This window comes from Crinia signifera, chromosome 8, assembly GCF_055691185.1.
Source record: "Crinia signifera chromosome 8, ASM5569118v1, whole genome shotgun sequence".
Taxonomy (NCBI): Eukaryota; Metazoa; Chordata; class Amphibia; order Anura; family Myobatrachidae; genus Crinia; species Crinia signifera.
This window is the reverse complement of record NC_139224.1, coordinates 35,559,066-35,576,043: the sequence shown is the minus strand read 5'-3', so window position 1 is coordinate 35,576,043 and position 16,978 is coordinate 35,559,066. Positions and strand designations below refer to the sequence as shown.

Sequence of the window (16,978 nt, the reverse complement as noted above, 5' to 3'; positions counted from 1 at the left end):
ATCAGAATAAGGGCCCATGTTACTTGACAGAAATACTAAGGGGCATATTTATTTGCGGCTAAATCCCCGAAAACACCCGTTTTCGGGGGTTAATCGCAAATATTAAGTAGACCCTGAATGTATCAAAGGGGGACCGCAGCAGGAATCTCCGAAACATGCTGCGATCCCCCCTTCACCGCTGCTAGCCGCATCCCCCATCAACATCGGGCAGCCCGGCTTCGCATCCCTGGGCTATCACCATTCTGAGATGGCGATAGCCCATTGTAGCCTATGGCTACGGTATCGCACTTCCCCAGAGGCAGTGCGGTCAGCGGGGGGGTCAGCAATAACGGCGCATGCGCAGACCCCCCCGGCTTCCGGCTCTGGACATCGCAGGGACAGGCTCTTTTCGGAGCACTGTCCCTGCTCCCTGAGGTATGATACATACCACCGATGGGATCACATTTTACAATGCGATCCTGGGCGGTAACATTCCTCCCAGATTGCATTGTAAATGTGATCCATGGTAATTAGGGGTGTGGTATAACACACCGACAGTCGGGATTCCGACAGTCATTAGCGTGACGTCGGAATCCCGACTGCACAGCGGGGGGAGCGAAATGAAGCCCCTTGCGGGCACGGTGGCGAGCTGTGCTCGCCACCTATTTTATTCTCCCTCTATGGGGGTCGTGGACCCCCTCGAGGGAGCAGTTGGGATTCCGACTGTTGGTGAGACGTCCGGCACCCGGTAATTAGGCCCTTAAAATAGTGCGAAAAGGGCGTGAAAACACCCCTTTTCACATTATTTCAGTACAAATAATGTTAATGAATGGAAGGAACCCCACAGTAGTTTTAGAATTCCCTTTTAGAGTACTAAAGCATACATTCTGTCCAGCTTGCAAATATTTTATAATCCTGTAAGGAATCATAACTAATGTCTCCCGCTGACAGCCATACAGTATATGTATCACAACCACATAAACCATGCTGTATATACGATATGTGTACAAAAAGACATAAAAGAAACCCTTAAGATTTGTTTGACCTGTCAGCTGCATTGCCCCCTGCTTTAGAATACAAACATATAGCCTGAGGCAGGAGAAGGCTGGAACAGCCTCCTTCATACCAATGGCCCATGTCATCGGTCTGTTCCATTGCACCGACTGGAGATAATCCACATCTGCACTCTGTACCTAGTCACATGAACCTAACGAGGACATCATACACCCACAGAAAGGAAGCTGAAAAATAAGAAAATAAGGTAGGATGGTTCTTAAACTTATCTCTTATTACACAGATGAAAGTTTACTTGCAACTTGCATTGTAGAATTACATTAAAAAAGTATAAAAATACTCCAAGGGAGCACCACTGGCATCACATTTTATGACCTGAGCATAGTATATACAGTAATTTTCCATTTGCAGGAATTAGGAATACAGATTATTTTCTTTACTTGTAAAATTAACCAATTCTCTGCCACATCATAGAACAGAATGTTTCACATGAACCAAATAGTAGTACATATTATCTTTGTTTGGCCACTACTTATGTCTTGGAATTTCCAGAATGCAATGGGTAACACATGTCACCAAACAAAGTAATGGGAATCAGTGCTAGGATTATTATTTGGATTAAATTACATTTTTTGCATCATAAGCACAGTGTCCCAATTCTGCAACTATCCTAAAGGGTTAACCATAACCCCCCCCCCCTCAATGGTCCGAGCTTGCTCAGACCCTGCCAGCAATCCATGCAGCCTCTCACTATTGTTATAATATGCAGTTCTCTTCCAGGCACTGATAAAGGATATTCCCCAAGAAAACTTTATAGGAGGAAAGCAGAGACCTCAGAGATCGGCTTTGGGGTGGCAATGAAAGAGACGATGCGTTTGTGGTGCTCTGTGATCCTGCTTCTGCCTGTTCTGCAGTCCGCACCTCCTGCACAGCAAGAAGCCGTTTATGAGTATGATACTGACGATATATTTGAGGGAATGCTGTTTAAGCAGCATTTTGAACAGTATGCTCAGGATGCAGCAGCAAATGAGGTACCTGCAAATATGTGTTTTGTATCCTAATAAGTCCTTGCAGGGATAGTACAATGTAAGTACAATGTTAGAACTTAAGAATTGGCTGGAAAGTGCCTGCTTGGAAGTTGCGGTTCAGCAGCTGGAGAACCATCTTGTTACCTGTGATTTTTACCCTTTGGGTGCCAAGTACATTTTTATTCATCATATTGATATGCAAGATTTAACTTATATAGGAAATCTAATCTAATCTATTTTTACACATATTTATTATTATTTATATTTTAATTTATATAACAAATGTGAGCGACGCTGGCATTTTTTAGGGGATTTTTTGAACATCTCTCATAGAGATATTGGCACTCAAAGATGCCCATCATGTGTATACATACTTATTTAGCATAATTGTGTTCCTCCTGCTCTTCTTCAAAGAGCTCTGATAAATGATGTAGTGTTCTACTAAGACACCAAAGGGGCAAAGAGGCAGATAACAATAAATTAAGCACATTTGACGGAATATTGGCATCTGTGATCCTGCAATACTGCAAGACACTCAGAGAATTCTGTATACTCTGTGTCCAATATATTAAAGTTGCAATATTTGCTCAGATTATGACAGTATTTATCAAAAGTGGAGTCAGTTGTGTGCAGCTCTCTGCATTTTGCATATTGTATTTGTATATAATGGTTGTTATATTACATTTAAAAATGAACAGGGCCGAAGGACAATCATGTTCTAGAGCCAAATACAGGAATCTCTTCATATTCTCAGGGAGAGGTACTTAAAAAAAATAAACTTGCAGAAAGGACATTAGGGCAACCCAATGCTACCAAGATTTAAAGCCTCAAGGCACCAGAACATTAAATTAACATTCCTCATTACCAGCCTTAAATGTTAACCCCTTCATAGCAGTGTAGTGAAATGAACTGCATCATACTTCTCTACTGTACATTATCCTTAGAGATACCACTAGGTCAACATACTGCAAGGTCGACATGGGACAAGGCCGACAGGTGTTAAGGTCGACACGAGCATTAGGTCAACATGGTCTATGTTGACGGTCAAAAGGTCGACATGGGGTTTTTCACTGTTTTTTGAGCCAACATGTGCCGGCAGGCGGTATTTCATGCCCTACCATCCACTAGGGCGTGGTGGGAGAATAAAGTACTGTAGTGTGCCGAGCCCAGAGAGCCATGCAAGGGGACGCGGTGCACTTAATCCTGTATCCATGTCTACTGTGTTGACTTTCGGGTCAAAAAAACAGTGAAAAACCCCATGTCGACCTTTTGACTGTCCACCTAGACCATGTTGACCTAATGCTTGTGTCGACCTTAACAACTGTCGGCCTTGTCCCATGTTGACCTAAACCCATGTCAGCCTTGCAGTATGTCGACCTAATGGCTGTCAACCATCTTTAGGTCGACCATATGATCCCATTCCCATGGATCTAATCTTTATTCCAAACCACTTCAGTTTGTTATTGTACAATGTCTGTTAGTTTTATACAGAAGCATTAGTATACAAATTTTGTTGTCTATTACAAAAATGTAGGGCCAGATGCAATAGCGCCGAATTGGCCAGTCGTGTGGGATGCCGGCATGGTTTTGCCTTGTAAGTGATTGCCCTGTTAAAAAATGTCCATGTTAGGACAGCATCCTGCACAACCGCCAAACTTGGACGCCATTACATCTGGCCCGTGGAGTCATTTACAATAAAGCGCTACAGCCCATGTTAGCACATTTGTAATGTAAATAGCCGACTTCTCCAAGCCAAGATTACTCTTGATGATGGTTTGTTTGTGGCATTCCATATGCAAAATGGTGTATTTGCAATTGTGTATCTAGTCCACAGGTTCTCAAAGTTGGTCCTCAAGACCCCACACAGTGCATGTTTTCCAAGTTTCCTCACAGAATGAAGTGAAATAATGAGCTCCACCTGTGGATATTTTCAAATGTGTCATTGAGTAATGAGTGCACCGGTCGGGTGACCTAGAAAACGTGAACTAGGTGGGGTCCTGAGGACCGAGTTTGAGAACCACTGATCTAGTCCATTTTATACTCAAAATTAACTATGTGCTGGATTCAGAGATCCATCAGCTCATCAGGACCTGTACTGCACATGTGCAGATCTGTTTGTGATGACGGTCGTAGTTTTCTCTACATCAAAGCATGAATAAAATGCTGTGGCCATTTGGGTGCAGGGAAGGGGTGATGATGGTTAGGGGTTCTGAGAACTGGGATGTGTCACCATTGTTTTTTGGGTAGGCCGAGGCCAATTACTACGGTCTCAGATGCAGCTCCACCAGCCCTGGCTGTGCGAAAACACCGGCAGTCCTAAACAACTTGAGGATTACTCAAACAACCGATGCTGCTTTGAATAACAAAATATATAGCATTAGCATATTTTAGCACAGCTGCTTCATACCAAGATGCATCAGCTGTATAAAAGCCTTCACCTCTAAATCAGGCCTTATTTGTTCACAAAAGTAGGTAGAAAATGGCATGGAGGCTGTACAGAACTAGAGAAGTTCTCTATATTGCAAAGTCTCCTATATTTAACACAAGGGCAGAGATGGCAATCCATATTATTCTGGGCCACACCTGCTCCATTGATATGCTCCCTGGGGTTAGATCAGGAACGTCATCACAGCCCTGTTCTTCTGGATAGTGTTCCCTGATTGCTGGCATCACACCAGTTGTGGACGAAGGTGGTGGTTGATGAAGCAAGTCATTGCAAAATACATCATCTCACCCCCTTTCCAATTCACGGGAGAAGTGATGGAATGCAAGAGGGTTGTCCACTCTCCTGGGAGCATGACTAACCACGCACCCAGGAGAAACCCCCAGAAATTGTGGGAGAATGGACAAGAATGTTCTAGGCCCAGTTCCCATCTTCGGAGTCCTTGAGGAGCAGGAAGCTTAATGGAAGCAAATAGTTCTTGTAAAACCCCATAGTAGGTATTTCGCCTTATTCCCTCAGAGGAGCTTACCAATTGGAAAGAGATCCAATATACCCACTATTGTATTGATGGGGCAGCAAGTTGGCATTACTGCCTCACAGCACTTAGTCTCGGGTGCCATTACCATCAAAGCTCTATCTGTTAGGCATTTGCATGGTCTCCCATGTTGGATTCTTACAAAAAAAAATGAACTCCGATTGTAAGATCAGCATACATAAACTAAACTAATAAAACACTGAAACTCACAAGTGAGACATTACTACCCCGTTCTCACTGCAAGTTAAATCCCCAGCTCAAGCATGTCGACACGGTAATTTGCCTTTTTAACATGGGTTTATCTTTCAGTGTGAACAGTTCAACCCGTGTCGAATTCCCGGGTCTTCAACCCTGCTTTTTACCCGGGTTGAAGACCTGGGTATGCCGACATGGGTTGACCCGTTCACACTGCAAAAAAAAGCTATGTTAAAAGGCAATTTATGGGGTAGAACTGCTTCACCTGGGAATTTGCCTTAGCAGGGAGAATCGGGGTCTGGCGCTGCAGTCCTCGGCATAGAAATGCCAGGTAAAACCTGTGTTCTTCACACTGGCAGTGTGAAAACGGTTTTAGTGAAATATTTCATAATACCCTAGATTATGATTAATTTAATAATTTAATTTCAAATCTAAATTGATTTAAATTAACAAAGTAGGTGGTATTAGTAATGATCTCTGGATTATGTCTACACATCGAGTAAAGGGCATGCACCTCAACAATGTTCTACAACACAAAGGTTAACAAAATGTCCCACTTTCAGGTATAACACACAAGAGATGGACTGACTATCCAAACCCATGTATTATCACGGCTTGGATGGCTGCTTATCAGGGAATATGCATAGTATACCTAAGCCATGCAAAGCATAATCCTCAATAAATGCCTGCTCTCTGTGCAGCAGCACTGTTCGCACAACCCTACTTTCAGCCATGATCACCAACAGTGAAGGAGATATATATATATATACACAACCATGGAAACACCAATACTGTTAGGCCTAACCTTAACCTTGGCACGTACATGCCTGGCACACACTATATATTTACTACTACAAGGCACTTCTTTTTACAGTCTTCATACATCTGCTGAACCATCTGGCCTTCTAAAGGACAGAAACCACCTTATTGCTACAGGGATTGTTTTGGCATGCATACAGTATGACCTAGTTCCTGGTCATGGTGGCCCAATATGATTTAAAGACTTAAATCAAATTATTTGATAAGACAAAACTTAATATTGCATGGTGCTAAATAATAATGATAATAACCATACAATCTAAACCAACTTTGTTTAAGGCGAGGTCCAATCTTAATACACGCACACACTCCCTTTGTATCTTAAGGTGGCAGTTCTTCTTGGGTATGGTCATTTCTAGGATAAAACCAGGTTCTATCTGGTGTAGTAGTTTAAACAATTTCTAATAAAATACTAATACAATAATGCAAATTAACCTCTTAGCAAGAGCATAACAAAACCAGGCTAGATCCTGTTTCTTCATGCTTATTGGATGAAATATTGTCCACTCCTCCAGTCCAGAAACTATCTGCGCTAGGAATGAATGCCCATTTCCTATGGGTTCACCGTGGTCATTATTTTAGAACTGAAAAGAGACCAATCCGCATGGGTAGAATATCTATGATTAATATGATAAAATGAAAAATAAATAACATAACTTAATATTTCACAGGATTACAACCTATTGTAACATATTTCATGTGCAAGTTTCTTTTTAGATGACCATTTGCAGTGTGAACAATAAAAGGACACCCTTATTGACCCACTTCTCAGTAACTTTGCAATAGAGGTTTTCTGAGAATCTCCATATTTCACATTGCATTACTCAATTCATTGCACAGTGCATGGAATTTAGATTATGGTCAATTGTGTTTTTAAATATATTTTCCAGATGGTGAACTTCCTTCATGATACATATATTTGTCGATTTCTAAAGTTTTGCATTACCCCGTGGATCATTTCTGGCTTCATCACTACAATTTCTTGATAAAGCTGACTTTTATTTCTCTGGCTACGTTTTGAAGCAGAATTTTATTTTGCTTGTATCATAGATTTTAGTTTGACCTTTCCTCCAACTAAGCATTAAACAATTCTGCATGCACTACAATAGCTTTGCCGACCTTTGCCTGTTCACTGCTCAAATATCTTGGCATCTGAACTCAGTCTCTACTGTCATTCAAATATATCTATGTCCTGGTCTGACCCAACTCATTTTAATATGTCTTCTTTTTATTTAAACCTGCTTCCCAGATGTGGCATAATGTTAACCATACTCTCTCAATTTCCCTACACCATTCAGACAATGGGCCAGAGGCACTAAGCTTCAAAAGTGATAAAATGGAGAGTGATAAACAGCCAGCTTATCAGCTCCTAACTGTCATGTCAAAGACTTTGAAAAATTACAGGTAGGAGCTGATTTGATGGTTGTTTCACTCTCCATGTTATCACTTTTGAAGCTTAGTGCATCTGGCCCAATATCTCTGACAATTCTATATACATAAGTGGATACTCCAAACTAAAATACTCATTCATTGTACCATCTTCAGTACTTGAATGACTAAATTAATCAAATAACATTTAATCAAAGTCATCCAAAGTTAAAATACTGACGTTAAGTTACCAGAGGACAGCCTTTCCATAGTAATTATAAAGTTCTGTATGTCGCATTTCCACACGGGGATCACGCTTTGCGTGAGACCCATCGTATGTAAAGAACCGCATGTGATGTATCCCATGCAACCCTGCTGCCCGGGAAGGTCATAGGTCATTGGCCTGCCATACACTGTGGAAGAAATCACCGTAGTGTATGGCCAGCTTTAGGTTCTATGATACAGTATCAGCAATTAGTAAAAAGGAGGCACTGTAGAGAACACTGAGCGCTCACGCTGTGACATCATTACTACAAGTTGGCTGTTAGATCTGAATCACTCTATAAATCTGCAATTGTGTTGTCTAAACAGAGGAACGCACTAATGATTCCAAATGGAAGGTTTAAGCGAGATGAAGACAAAGACAGCGACAAAGATGATGCAGAGTCTACAGGTGCTAAAGGTAATTACTCCTTTATTTTAGACAATATTATAAATACTGAATAGTATAATAAAAAGACTAGCAAATTCAACTTTCATTCTATCTTACTCTTAATTGAGGTAGATGCAAGAATAAATCAATATGGAAAAAAAACCTTATAGTTCAACAGTATCCAAGTAAAACTGCTGAGAGTAGTTTGTAATTAATTGGTCTGATTACATTATGTAAATGTTGTAAACAAATGTTTTTACCCTGTCCTCTAATTTACACTACTGCTTCCTAGCTCACTGAAATGTACAGTCCTAAAAATAGTTATCTTTATAGGAAAGGGTTATATAGAAGTTCTCACTAAGGCAATTAGAATTGTTTGGCTCATCCTCTTACCTCTCATACCTCTCAGAAAAATAGTCTATCCAATGTGAGATTACAATATCCCATCTGTGATCCTATCATTATTCAACCAAGGGACAAAAAAAAAGATAAAACTTAAATGGGGGTAAGCTAGGGATGGTCATCGACCATCGATGATTTGAAATCATCAATGGTTTACGGGCGATGTTAAATATTTTTGCCATCGATGTGAGAGAACCAGATGGTTTCCCTACATCGATGGCAAAGAAGAACCGATGTTCCTTTTTTTTTTCAATGTGTTGGGACACAGAGCATAGCTCCGCCCTGACACCCAGAAGCCCCGCCCCCACATTTTGATTGGTCCTCAGGTTATTCAGTCAAATACAATGGATAACCGTCGATAGCTAAAACTATCATTGGTTATCCATCACATAGTTTCTGACTACCGATGGCCATCCCTAGGGTAAACATTGCATATAAACTGTCAATGGTCTCATTACAGATTTGCCTACATGCCTCGCTTGTGTATGTCTCAGTGGATCAGTTTACTGTGAAGAAACAGATATAGATGAGGTGCCTCCTTTACCTAAGGAGACTGCATATCTGTATGCACGGTTTAACAAAATTAAGAAAATCACTGCAAAAGACTTTGCTGACTTCCGTAAGTAAAACTCAGTATTTTGTGTTGAGACATGTTGTCCCGAATTATGTGTGACCTTCAGCATACCACCTCTGCCCAACCTCAGTGGAATGCTGGATCAACTGGAGGTTGCCCCTGTTGACCTTAACTATTTATGTCTTTTTTGTTCTAAATTCTTCATTAATCTACTGTTCAAACCCTGCAAATTATAGAGTAAGGTTTTAAACTTGTGACCATTGATGAATTCTCTGTGTACTGTTTGTAGAACCCGCCTGCATTATATTTCAGCTCTTCAATTCCACTTTATAGCATCCCAGATTATATTCATCAATAAAGAAAGAAAACGCTAATCTATTATTTATTTTATTTAGTTACAGAGTTTCAGAAAGTGAGAGATTTTGGGAGAGTCTACCCCTTTTTTTTAAAGCAGCAATCAATTACATGGCAAAATCAACCTGGTTTTGCAGTGTAATTGATTGCTGCTTTAAAAAAAGGGGGAAAACTCTCCCAAAATCTCTCACTTTCTGAAACTCTCACCCTATTACATTTGGCCCATAGTATCTTTTTAGAAATATAAACTCTACCCAAAGTCCAATACACACTAGACGATATATCGGTAATGATATGAATGATGGCGGCTCATTAACGTCCATTGTAGATGCAGGGCAATGTTGACTACATCGTCAAGGACTGCATGTTCAAGCGGGGGGCTGGGGAACATCACTGAAAGCATATGTATGCACTGTATTGTTGTACCGTGAGCTCCGCCAATTCATTGATATAATTAGTGAAGCATTTCATCTAGTTTGGATTGGACTTTAATTCTTTAATTCACCCAGGAGATCTTTCCAAAGTCATATATGCATTTGTAGGATTACACCTAGTCTACTGCGTTGCCATAAACCTGGATCTCCCAATCAAAATAATTGCACTGCTTTGCAAATGGCATAAAATGTAGCTGCCAGGCTATTAACCAACCAGGCCCATTCCTGCCACATAACACATTTTCTCTACTTCTTCCACTTACTCACTTTTAAAGCCCTAAGTGACCAAGGCCCAGGGTACCTGAAACATCTTCTGTTACCTTGAGCCGGGTACACACTAGAAGACATTTTAAACAAATTTGCCAATACTGACTATTCGCTATGACAAATTCTTAAATTAATTCAGTGTGTACGTACTATATCACTAGTGATGCGCACTCCTGCGGTAGTGATGTCATCTGCTATCTGAACTCGCAACTCAATCTAAAGCCCCACACACACTAGGCAATTTTTATTTGAAAAGATATCACTCAGAAGGGCCCTCCGCAGCGATATCTTAAAGAAAGAAAAAAAAAGTATTGTATGAATGCTCAATATTATTAACGGTGCGCACTCCTATTCATCATTAATGACCCCTTCCCTTTGTCCAGGAATTCAAGGGAAATTATGAGCGACATCATATTATTTACATGTCGTCTATTATGTATGTAGCATTACTATCCCAACCAATTGCAGCAATATGTAGATGAAGGACTGAGGGGTACATTTATTAAGCTTGGTGAAGTGATAGAGTGCCTGGTTTTTTATCACCGGCCAATCAACTCCTACCTGTCATTTTTCAAACCAAGCCTGTAACTTCACAGTCAGGAGCTGATTGGCCGCTGATAAAAACCAGACACTTTATCACTTCACCGAGCTTAATAAATCTGCCCCTCATTTCCACGTACAGTTCAAGAAACCTCCACTCTAGAATGGTTCAAAAGCATATTGAATACTTATCTGCTAAGTCACTCATTTATTAATCTGATCATTACATAACATAAATTGCTAATTATATACAGTAAATTGTCTGTTAGAAATAAGTATCTTGTTCTCCATCCATGTCCAATTTAAACTAAATCCAGTGGTTCCCAAACTTATTTGAATCACGGCACCCCTGAGTATCTGATTTTTTTCATGGCAACCCTAGGGCAAGTTTTTCATTGATAAAATCAGAAAACAATATTGAATTAAGTAAATTGTGTTTATGTCTCATCCTCAGTTATGTGGTAATGGACAGGATTCACTTCTGTTTGTCCACATTTTGCCTGTTACATTGGTCATAATTAATTTCTCAATGACCACCATCCAAGTCCCGCAAGGCACCACGGGGTGCCACGGCACACAGTTTAGGAACCACTGCTGTAATCCATGATTTGGATTTATGTGCCAAATAGCCGATTATGAACAAAGAATGTGTGTAAAGCAATGTACGGTTTGCAAAGCTACTGGAAGACTAAAGCAGTCTCTAATCAATCAGACTTTATGCCAATGTCAGAAGCTGGCAGGACTTGTGGATCCTTGCACACCCTATATACACAATATAGACCTGTAAAAGCAATGCTGTATACCAGGGCTGTAACCAGTTGTATGCAAAGGGTGCTGCCCCCAAGGATGCCAGGCTAAGCGAGTGGCACAGTCAAAGCCCAGCTTGCGGCGTGTCTGGAACTGCACATGTTCGGTGTATGGCCAGCTCCATCCAATCGACATGAACACATAGATTGCACTAAATGACTTCATAGAATTCTTGTGCGTGGGCGGCGTCTGTTACCATTGTTATCTGCAGTATATAAATTGCACGATGGTAGCTCCAGAGTAGAAATATATAAGCCCATGTAATTAGGTTTTTCAAACTTGTTTGCTAATGACAGTAATTAGTACATTTACTAATTAGAAACATATCATGAAGGTCTCACTTTCTTTTGCTTTCTTAGCTACCTTAAGGAGGATCGATCTTACAGGAAACGTTATAGAGGAGATTGAAGAAAAGGCATTTGAGAAGCTCGTCCTTCTTGAGCAGCTTTCCCTCGCAGAGAACAAACTGACCAAGATTCCAGCTTTACCAACAAAACTAACGTCATTCAACGCCAATCATAACCTAATCAAGAGTAAAGCCGTCAAAGCTAATGCTTTCAAGGTAAATAATAAACATACCAATAATATCAACGGGATCTTTATAATTGCAAGATGATTGGACTAGAAGATAGTGTTAGACTCCTTTACTTTTATTGCGCAAAGGAAATAAATGAAACAGAACAGAAGAAACGACACAAAAACTAAAAATGATTTACGACATTATCATCCATACACTCCTGCGTTTGATCATAATACTAAAAGATTTTCTATACCTACATATAGCAGAAGTGTTGGCATCACAAAAACTCTATTCTTCAGGGGTAGAAGCCTTGGTGTCACTGCAATCACTGGTGTCCCCTTAACCCCTCCAGTGGTGTTTTATTTTTATTTTTTTATGGAACGCTCCCCACTGGGCGAGTTTTTTATGGGGAGCGCTCCCTAACAAAACCCCACCGCCCTGTCACCCGCTGCCCGGCCCTGCCCCAGGCGGGGAGAGGAGGAGGCACCATCGAGCAAAGGGAGCTGGGCTCTAAGCAGTGGCAATCCCGAGAATTTTCCGGGCTTGCCAGTCTGGGCACTGAAGCATAGGTCGACACAAGCAGAAGGTTGACACAGAAAATGTTTTCTTCGGATGTCAATGTTGCCATCTAAGCACCTGGACCCACAATTAGTATGTTGCTTCGTTTGCCATTCTTTGGTGCCTGGTGCATTGATTGGCTACTGATCTGCTCAACACACTCTACCGCGCCCAGTTAGAGACCACGTGGATGGTAAACTCTGAAAAAAGTGCCGGCCATAATCACATATACCTTTTGACCTTGTTACCTAGACTCTGTCTATCAGCCGTCCGGATACCTATGAATTCCTAACTTTCATAAAGGTGTTTAAAAAAAAAAGGCACCCAATAATTGTGGATAATTATGTATTGAAATTACAAATCCATCAGTGCAGTCAAGATTAATAATTAACATAATCATGATTTGTTCCTATAGAAACTGACCAGTTTAGCATATCTCTACCTGGCTAACAATCAACTGGAAAGTGTCCCAGCAAATCTACCAGAGACCTTACGTGTCATCCACCTCCAGGTAGGCAAAATACAAAATTTTGTATAGACAACTTATAGCAGCCATGCATCTTAATTGTATTTCCTGTGAAATATTTTGTGAGATATGTTTCAATGGATTTGTAATTCTATTTTCCATGCTTTTTATGGGGTAACACAATCACACTAGCTCAGTGGTTCTCAAGCTTTTTTGAAATCACGGCACCCAGGATTATCTGAATTTTTCTCCATGGGAACTCCTAGGCCAAGAGCTTCTTATTGAGAAATTGACAATTTTTTTTTAAAGTAAATTGTGTTTGTAGGTCATACCTAGGTTTATTTATGTGTTGAGGGACAACATTTCCCTCTGTTTGTCCACCAGCAGTGGTCTTGCCTAATACATTGGCCATAAATAATGCAAATTGATCCTAGACCACAGGTTCAGTCAGTAATGAGTGCACCTGCTTGGTGACCTGGAAAATGTGACCTTTGTACCGAGTTTGAGAACCCCTGTCCTAGACCACCAACCTGAGACACCCCTGCTACTTTCCCAAGGTGCCCTTGTACACCGTTTTGGAACCACTTTTCCTCGGCGAGCGGCATTGAATACACCTGAGAGAATTATGCAACAATGGCATAAGGAAGTATTTCATAAAGATGTTATTAGAGACTTTTTACTTTCTTTTTTTTTTCAGTTCAACAATATCACTTCCATCACAGATGACACTTTCTGCAAATCTAACGACACACGCTATCTTCGGCCCAAGCTGGATGAGATCAGAATGGAAGGAAACCCAGTGATCCTGGGCAAATATCCAAACAGCTTTACCTGCTTGAGAACTTTACCTCACGGTTCTTATTTTAAGTAGTGAGGCTTCATTCAAGACCATTGCTAACATTTGCTTTATTCACAATGCCCCAGCTACTTAACACTAAAACATGCTAACATAATCAGGTCACATATTTGAAGCCCTTTAGCAGCAAAGGTCTTGAAAAGCCACAATAATGCGCTGTCAATTAAATATTATAAAGGGGTTGCAAACATGGTTATAATGCAGTAATAGTGCAGTAGTATCTATCCGCCACTGACATCAATAGAGCTACACAGACCAGGCGGCCCACACTTGGTCCAAGTAGAACTGGCAAAAGCTCTTTATTGCATTCTATCAACTGAATTGGACGGATCTAATACATTTAGGCACAGTAAGGAGGCATTCAGTTTAGCCTTGCACAAAATATGTCTCAGTAATCCAACACCTTGACTAGCAATACTGTATACTGTGGTTGTCATGATGTAAACAAAACCAGTTCATTCTAAAGCAGAACCTGAAAACGGAACCACTGACCTCAAGACGTTTCCGTTTGTTAATGCTGTAATAGTACATCTGCCCTTTCCACTTTCTGTAGCTGTGCCCTCTCTGAAGTAAATATGGAGGGGGCACAAACTGTGACTGTCTTCGGTCTACAAACTGTAGACATCAAAGAGAATGCATGATTTCCAGAAATTAAGTCTAATGAAAGTAGGGAGTATAGGAACGGACAATCCAAGAATGTCCTTTTGACTGTAAAAAATACAGAGTACCAGAACACACTAAACACGATTAGAAAACACCCTTTTTGTTGTGGGCAACATAAATGCTAAACAAATACACGCTGTTTACTATGTAGCATTCACAATGGTGATCTTTCTAAGGCACAGGTTCTCAAAGTCGGTCCTCGGGACCCCACACAGTGCATGGTTTTGCAGCTCTCCTCACAGAATCAAGTGACATAATTAGCTCCACCTGTGGATCTTTTAAAATGTGTCAGTCAGTAATGAGGGCACCTATCGCGTGACCTGGAAAACGCGAACTGCGTGGGGTCCTGAGGACTGAGTTTGAGAACCACTGTTCTAAGGGGAATATGATCAACACAAACATAATTCTGCATGAAGGAGAATCAATGCACAGAAAGTGAACCACACATGTAGCAAAACATACATAAAACACAGGATTCATTATGATCACATATAAAATAATTCCTGAAGCTCTGTGAAATAATTAGCCATCTCAGGGATTGAACACGAAGTCAGGGTTTGGCTATAAACAAGCGGGAAGGAGAAACCTATCCATTTGTACGATTATCCTTGTCTGACTACACTTGAGGTCTCTAATCTTTGTTGCTGTGTGTTACTAAGGGGAGATATTCACCCACAACCTTACATTCTATGGAGAACCACAGGTAGGGTTGAGGCTGTGGCATATAGGTCTTCTTCATAAAAAAAAACCATGCAACCACATGAACTAATCTCATTTTAGTTTAGTGCAAGTTAGACTAAGGACAAACTATGTTTGATTGTTAAGGGGACCAACACCTTTTGCACAGAGCCATGTCTGGTATTTATAGGGCGGTATTCAACCTGGGACTCCGAATGTCAGAAATGTTCTGACAGTTGTAACCCTGGCTGTTTTTTGCTCTGCTTGACTGGGACTCATCAAGCAGAATTCAATGCTCCGCATGACGAGTGGAGAAAAATGGACGTCGACGAACACAGCCATGGGTTAACGAGAAACGGCCGTGATTTCAACAATTCACGCCCGTTTCCGACAAAACAGATCCAACTAGCTATAAAGTTTGATCTGTTTTGTCAAAATCTACCTTCAATGCTGTCAGAAACGGCAGCATTGAGTATTTGCCCTGTCGGAAAGAGCGGTGGACATTGAATACCGCCCATAGTCTTCTGAAAGCAGATTCTTGAGTATGAAGAAAAATCTGCTATCTGCAGTTTGCATTTCAGCTGGCCAACAAGTCCTAAGTATTAAAAAAAAGTTGTCCTACAAATAATATGGGACTTTCATCAGCTTTATAAGGAAGAATAAAACATCAGGAATATTTTGAGACATATTTTCACATTTGACCAATTTATATACCACTAACATCCACTTAAATGTACTGTAGCTTATTGAGACGCATGTGATATTATTAATATTAATGATGGCTTGTGTGCTTATGTGAACAAATAACATTTCAGTTGTTCTCTGCATTAAGTAAATATACCACTGATACAGAAAATCCTCCACTTCTAAATCCAACCACTATATTATTAGTTCTGTAGTAAAACCTTACAGTCAGTGACTACGCAAGGATCTCTGGAACCTCTTCTAGTGAACTTTTATTTTGTTATATAAATTACAAGTCCTTTGCATGTTTATGTGTATAATTGTTAAAAAAGATATATGAGATGATGATTGTCTTGGTTGAGCCAAGTCTTTACAATAAAAATCATGCCTCCATTTGTATTTTTATAAAAGTATTTACACAATGATGGTAACATAAAATAATGAAAATCTACGATTGCGTGCTGTTTTATTTTCTTTTGCAATAACGCATTATCAACTGCAGTGCAGAGTGTAAAGATCCATACACACTGGGCGTATTTGCTATAGAAAGCTGTTCACTCTGCCACTTATCTGCTGGTAGTGCCAGCAGACGAGCGGCCAGGCCAGCGATGATGCGGAAGCATGCATTACCGCTCATCGCTGCCCCGTACACAATGGGCGGATTTCAAGCTGAAAGCAGCTCAACAAGTAAACTGAGTGGTTTTTAGCTGAAAGTTGCTCAGTGTGTATGGGCCTTAAAGGAGGTTGGCACAGTAGTTCTCCTATTCAAGTAATCCTTTCTGATCCTAGGCAAGGTTTGTTCAACAACACACAAATAATGTGCTTGCCTAGATGTCTAAAGCCCTGTACACATGGGGCTATTTAAGCCATTATCGCTGGCTAAATGGTCGCTGAGTGACCATATTGCCAGTGAATTTTTTGTGTTGTCGGAGCTAAATCTCTAGGAGCGCACTCCCGCAGCCATCCCATAATGGTCACAGGAGCATGCTCCTTTTATTATGGCTAAAATTGCTGGTCACAGGTGCACAATGCACTGTGCACCAGTGGCCAGAGATTTCTAGCCAAAATGAGGTAGAGACAGAAGGAGACAGAATAGCTTGCAATTTTCAGCCCAAATCGCTGGTCGCTGATGAAAACGATAC

General features: G+C 40.7%; 2 protein-coding genes across 13 annotated transcripts in view; one reads left to right on the top strand and one right to left on the bottom strand.

Moving 5' to 3' along the window:
- The window catches only part of CENPP (centromere protein P), a 245,147-nt gene that overhangs the window by 206,882 nt on the left and 21,287 nt on the right, over positions 1-16,978 (bottom strand). The gene's annotated exons all lie outside the window — the stretch shown is intronic.
- On the top strand, positions 1,131-16,258 carry OGN (osteoglycin). Of its 3 annotated transcripts, none has more exons than XM_083156138.1 (7): positions 1,131-1,240; positions 1,774-2,024; positions 7,973-8,063; positions 8,896-9,054; positions 11,771-11,973; positions 12,905-13,000; positions 13,653-16,258. In XM_083156138.1, exons 2-7 carry the CDS (start codon positions 1,851-1,853, stop codon positions 13,824-13,826), a joined length of 897 nt encoding a protein of 298 aa, XP_083012264.1. In that variant the 5' UTR covers positions 1,131-1,240; positions 1,774-1,850; the 3' UTR covers positions 13,827-16,258. The 3 variants fall into 3 exon arrangements, with proteins under 3 accessions (XP_083012264.1, XP_083012265.1, XP_083012263.1); XM_083156139.1 differs by having other exon boundaries at positions 1,177-1,240; positions 1,763-2,024; XM_083156137.1 differs by lacking the exon at positions 1,131-1,240 and having other exon boundaries at positions 1,694-2,024.